The sequence below is a fragment of the Monodon monoceros genome, unplaced genomic scaffold (assembly GCF_005190385.1).
Source record: "Monodon monoceros isolate NGI ecotype Baffin Bay Population unplaced genomic scaffold, NGI_Narwhal_1 Super_Scaffold_16, whole genome shotgun sequence".
In the NCBI taxonomy this organism is placed as follows: domain Eukaryota; kingdom Metazoa; phylum Chordata; class Mammalia; order Artiodactyla; family Monodontidae; genus Monodon; species Monodon monoceros.
Genome location: NW_021703772.1, coordinates 99,130,066 through 99,136,065, shown reverse-complemented (window position 1 = coordinate 99,136,065; position 6,000 = coordinate 99,130,066). Strand labels below are relative to the sequence as shown.

General features: G+C 37.7%; 1 protein-coding gene across 10 annotated transcripts in view; it reads right to left on the bottom strand.

Annotated features, from left to right (window-relative positions):
- Positions 1-6,000, bottom strand: part of DPP10 (dipeptidyl peptidase like 10) — a 1,301,728-nt gene that overhangs the window by 55,479 nt on the left and 1,240,249 nt on the right. For all 10 annotated transcript variants that reach the window (XM_029225838.1, XM_029225839.1, XM_029225846.1 and 7 more), the window contains one exon: positions 5,455-5,502. In XM_029225838.1, coding sequence (XP_029081671.1) covers positions 5,455-5,502 — 48 coding nt within the window. The remainder of the gene's footprint in view (positions 1-5,454; positions 5,503-6,000) is intronic.

Sequence of the window (6,000 nt, the reverse complement as noted above, 5' to 3'; positions counted from 1 at the left end):
GAGCACAGGCTCCGGATGCACAGGCTCAGCGGCCATGGCTCGTGGGCCCAGCCTCTCCGCGGCATGTGGGATCTTCCCGGACCGGGGCACGAACCTGTGTCCCTTGCATCTGCAGGCGGACTCTCAACCACTGCACCACCAGGGAAGCCCGGGTGCATATATATTTATAATTGTTATATCTTCTTCTTGGATTGATCCCTTGATCATTATGTAGTGTCCTTCTTTGTCTCTTTTAACATTCTTTATTTTAAAGTCTATTTTATCTGATATGAGTATTGCTACTCCAGCTTTCTTTTGATTTCAATTTGCATGGAATATCTTTTTCCATCCCCTCAGTTTCAGTCTGTATGTGTCCCTAGGTCTGAAGTTGGTCTCTTGTAGACAGCATATATATGGGTCTTGTTTCTGTATCCATTCAGCAAGCCTGTGTCTTTTGGTTGGAGCATTTAATCCGTTCAGGTTTAAGGTAATTATCGATATGTATGTTCCTATGACCACTTTCTTAATTGTTTTGGGTTTGTTTTTGTAGGTCCTTTTCTTCTCTTGTGTTTCCACTTAGAGAAGTTTCTTTAGCATTTGTTGTAGAGTTGGTTTGGTGGTGCTGAATTCTCTTAGCTTTTGCTTGTCTGTAAAGCTTTTGATTTCTCCATTGAATCTGGATGAGGTCCTTGCTCTGTAGAGTAATCTTGGTTGTAGTTTCTTTCCTTTCCTCACTTTAAGTATATCATGCCACTCCCTTCTGGCTTGTAGAATTTCTGCTGAGAAATCAGCTGTTAACCTTATCAGAGTTCCCTTGTATTTTATTTGTCATTTTTCCCTTGCTGCTTTCAAAAATTTTTCTTTGTCTTTAAGTTTTGCCAATTTGATTACAGTGTGTCTCAGTGTGTTTCTCCTTGGATTTATCCTGTATGGGACTCTCTGAACTTCCTGGACTTGGGTGGCTATTTCCTCTTCCATTTTAGGGAAGTTTTTGACTATAATCTCTTCAAATATTTTCTCGGGTCCTTTCTCTCTCTGTTCTCCTTCTGGGACCCCTATAACGTGAATGTTGTTGTGTTCAATGTTGTCCCAGAGGTCTCTTAGGCTGTCTTCATTTCTTTTCATTCTTTTTTCTTTATTCTGTTCCATGGCAGTGAATTCCACCATTCTGTCTTCCAGGTTACTTATGTGTTCTTCTGCCTCAGTTATTCTTCTATTGATTCCTTCTATTGTAGTTTTCATTTCAGTTATTGTATTGTTCATCTCTGTTTTTTTGTTCTTTAATTCTTCTAGGTGTTTGTTAAACATTTCTTGCATCTTCTAGATCTTTGCCTCCATTCTTTTTCCAAGGTCCTGGATCATCTTCACTATCATTATTCTGAATTTTTTTTCTGGAAGATTGCCTATCTCCGTTTCATTTAGTTGTTTTTCTGGGGTTTTATCTTGTTCCTTCATCTGGTACATAGCCCTCTGACTTTCCATCTTGTCTATCTTTCTGTGAATGTGGTTTTTGTTCCACAGGCTGCAGGACTGTAATTCTTCTTGATTCTGCTGTCTGCCCTCTGATGGATGAGGCTATCTATGAGGCTTGTGCAAGTTTCCTGATGGCAGAGACTGGTGGTGGGTAGAGCTGGCTGTTGCTCTGGTGGGCAGAGCTCAGTAAAACTTTAATCCACTTGTCTGCTGATGGGTGGGGCTGGGTTCCCTCCCTGTTGGTTGTTTGGCCTGAGGTGACCCAACACTGGAGCCTAGCTGGGCTGTTTGGTGGAGCTAACGGTGGACTCCCGGAGGGCTCACGCCAAGGAGTACTTCCCAGAACTTCTGCTGCCAGTGTCTTTGTCCTCGCAGTGAGGCACAGCCACCCCCTGCCTCTTCAGGAGACCCTCCAAAACTAGCAGGTAGGTCTGGTTCAGTCTCCCGTGGCATCACTGCTCCTTCCCCTGGGTCCTGATGCACACACTACTTTGTGTGTGCCCTCCAAGAGTGGAGTCTCTGTTTCCCCCAGTCCTGTCGAAGTCCTGCAATCAAATCCTGCTAGCCTTCAAAGTCTGATTCTCTAGGAATTCCTCCTCTCATTGCCGGACCCCCAGGTTGGGAAGCCTGATGTGGGGCTCAGAACCTTCACTACAGTAGGTGGACTTCTGTGGTGTAAGTGTTCTCCAGTTTGTGAGTCACCCACCCAGCAGTTATGGAATTTGATTTTATTGTGATTGCGCACCTCCTACCGTCTCACTGAGGCTTCTCCTTTGTCTTTGCACGTGGGGTATCTTTTTTAGTGAGTTCCAGTGTCTTCCTGTCAATGATTGTTCAGCAGTTAGTTGTGATTCTGGTGTTTTCGAAAGAGGGAGTGAGAGCACGTCCTTCTACTCCGCCATCTTGAACCAATCTCGTCACTGAACATTTTAATGAAGGGTTTCTTTTTCATTATAAAGGTAATATTTGTTCATTGTAGAACATTAGGAAAATACTTAAGAAAAAAGAACAAAAAAATCATCTGAAAGGCTGCCAGGCAAATACAAGACTTTTACTGTTTTCAAATATTGTCTTCTGGAATTTTAATATGCATTTTCAAATAATTTTGTTTAAGTGGCATAAATATTTGAACTCCTTAAACACTTAGAACTATAGCTTAAACAGTTTTGAAGAATTGACTTTTAAAAATGTATTTTTATTTTTAATCCTAGTGGGGAACTAGTGGCAACTCTATTAGAACAATTTGATGAAATTTTAATAAAGGAGTATTTACAAATATAGGACAAAGGGCAGGGAGGTCATAAGGGGTAGTACCATAACCCAGGGCTTATGACAAAGGCTAGGCCAGCAGGTCAAGAGGAGAGAGCAGTTACTTGGAGTTGGTTGCATGAAAGATCCACAGTGACCTTCACCCAAGAGTCAGAGCAACTTGGGTGACTCCACAGGGATAGCACTAGAGAAATAGACTCCAAAGTCACTTTTCTGCCTCTCTTCAGTCACCTATAGGATTCACTTTAGCTGGATCCAATTGGCAGCCAAATGGCAGCAGAACTTAAGTCATCAGTACAAACTCCTGCTGGGGTAGAGGCCATGGGAGAGAAAAACAGTTAAGAGTGGCTCTGAAAAGACAAATGGAAGATATTCAGGGCACAAATCAGTATTCCATTAAAGTTTACTTACAAATCACCCCTTTTATTATGTTTTTTCACTACCATCAGTAGCATGGTTATAATTTTCTCTCTTTTTTGATTACTTTATTTCAGATGTCAAGAGAAAAATAGCTAAAAAGAAAAAGTATTGGTCTCTTCCTCATGGTGTCTTAAAACACGAATGTGTAAGGTACTAGCTGAAGCAGTAGCACTCAATCCATCACATTATAATTAAATATCTCTTCAGTATAAACTATTAAAAGGAAAAATATAGGGTAAATAGATATAAAAGATTTAAGGCTTATGGTTATTTTTTTCCAAAAGATTTGCTGTAATTTATATTTCTACCAGCAATTTATGAGAGCCTCATTATATCCTCATTAGCAATGTAAATTTTTTCATGTTATTAATTTGTTAGGAAAAATTACTTGGCAGTGTTTTACTTTGCATTTCTTTGATAACTGGTGGTTTAAAGGTTTTCCATGTTTGTTAAATATTTTCATTTTTCAATATACTTTTCATGCTTTATTCTGCTTCGTGTGGCCCCAAAATGAGTTATGACTGATTCATTAGTTTAATGAATATTAAACTGAAGATCCATTAACCCGAAGATCCATTAACCCAAAGATTTACTTGCAATCAAATGTAAATTTTATCTCAATAAATAATTGTCTTTTGAAAATAAAAGTAAGCACCTGATCACTGTTCACAGTCCCTTTTTGTTTTTCTTGATCCTGAGACTATCAGAATTCACTTATAAATGAGAAAATCAGAAAGGTTTCCCTCAGAGGAAAGTGTGTCATGATTTGAAACAAAAGTTATTAGAAAACAACATTGCCTTTTAACAGTAGAATAAAATTAATTAAAGTCAGGTTGGGGATTTAAAAAAATATATCATTTTGGCAGAATATGCAATGTAACACAAATAGTTGCTGTTTATTGAGTGTCTATGTTGCAAATGTATCTCATCCTCACAGAAATTTCATTTGCTATTTTTTTTTACAAGGAAATTGATTCTATGAGATTATATCCACAAAAGGTATGTGGTGGACTCACTTTATACACTAATTTTTCTATCTGTGAAATTCAACCTTCTTTCTATATTATCAAATGTATTTGTTATCATTATTTTTGCCATTAGTGTTAATATTCAACAGATTTAATTTGCTTACCATAACCGCTTTAGGATTTACACTAAGTAGAAACTAAAAGATGTGCTAACTGATTTCCAATCACACAGAACTCCATTAACTATTTAGAAGTTTTATCTTTCTCTAGAATAGGCAGGAAGTCTCCATATGGTGGTATTTGAAGAGTCTAAAAGGTCTTTCTGTATCCTCTAAAAATGATATTTGTCATTCAACATTTTACTTTTATGCCTGTCTCTCCTTTAAGTCAAAGCATTTAAGTAAGACTACTACTTAAACCTAAGTATGTGATGAGACAGACAAAAACACAGTAGAATGAGCTACCATTGTATGGTAGTGATAATAAACCCTATTCTTGAGTCAGATGATCTTATTTGATTCTTGGCGCTGCCACCTGTTATATTAGAGTGACTCTAGCCAAGTTTGTTAACCTCTTTGTGGCTCAGTTCCCTCATCTTTAAAAAAGGATAACAAAATTAACAACATCAGGGGGTGTTCTGAGGAGTAAGTGTGTTAATAAATATAAGCCTCATTTACTAGATTATGGTAAATCATTAGAGCATGAGAGTGTTGATTAAATAAAGTTTTGTTGATTAAATAAAGTTTTTAAATGAAAGAAGGAAAAGAAGGATAGATGAAAAGAAGGAAACAGGGAGGCAGGAAGCAACCTGGATATTCATTTTTAAGATCAGCTCAGCCATGTTTGTATTTATACACTCTACTATTAAAGTTCTTAAACACATTGACCACATCTTACTAGCAATGAACACCCAGCCTCTGTCATATTGCCTGATCAAGTAAGTCCTCGCTCAACAGATGAAGGACAATTGAATAATTTTTCCCAAAAGTAAATGTGTTGCTCTGGAGGAATAATTTATATGAGGCTCAAGAAAGAATGAACCAGAGTATAAGGGGCCAGTAGGCTGAAATATATCTAAATGAGTCTCATCAATCACTCCTCATTCAATTAAGATACAGTAGATAGCCTATTTCAGGCATATAAGAACCAACTCCAATTGTAACATGGCTCAAACCATTTGCTTTAATGTTTCTCTTACACACACAAGGTCAAGTTGATGGTGCCTATGCTACTTTCCTCAGGCTGGGGCCTCCTTTGAAGAAGGCTCTGTAGAGTACAACAGTCAGAATAAATAATATAATACTAAGGACCAATGCCAACCATGATGTTGTCTTCATGTACTTACTTGCTGGGTTGTCTGTGTCATGTAGGCTGACCACTGGAACCCCTGGACCTAGATTTTAGAAATGTATGTATAAACATTTTAAAGACATCTAAGTAATAACTACTGGAAGATTACATGATAGAGTTCTTTTTTCCAAATATAACATTTCATAGTTAAAACATAATGAAACAGAAACCCGATTATTAGATTTCATTCCTTTCTATGGATATTCTATTCAGAGAAGTAAGAATATACGGGGAAAGAAACTATTTGCAGGATTATTGTTACAATTCTCCCTTCTCCAAAATGCCCTATACTTCTATAGTTCTATGGTTTTAGCCAATCTTATGCACTTTACTCTCTTTTTATCTAGTCTTTTATAGAATCATCACTGATGTTCAGAAAGTTGATTCACAACCCTGTGAACCCTCATCCACTCATTCAAGATTAAATTCTATTTACCACTTAGCCAAGAAAGAAAGAATGCATGTATATTAGAAGTATTTTGGCACAGTGGTTAAGAATCCACCTGCCAATGCAGGGGACACGGGTTCAAGCCCTGGTCTG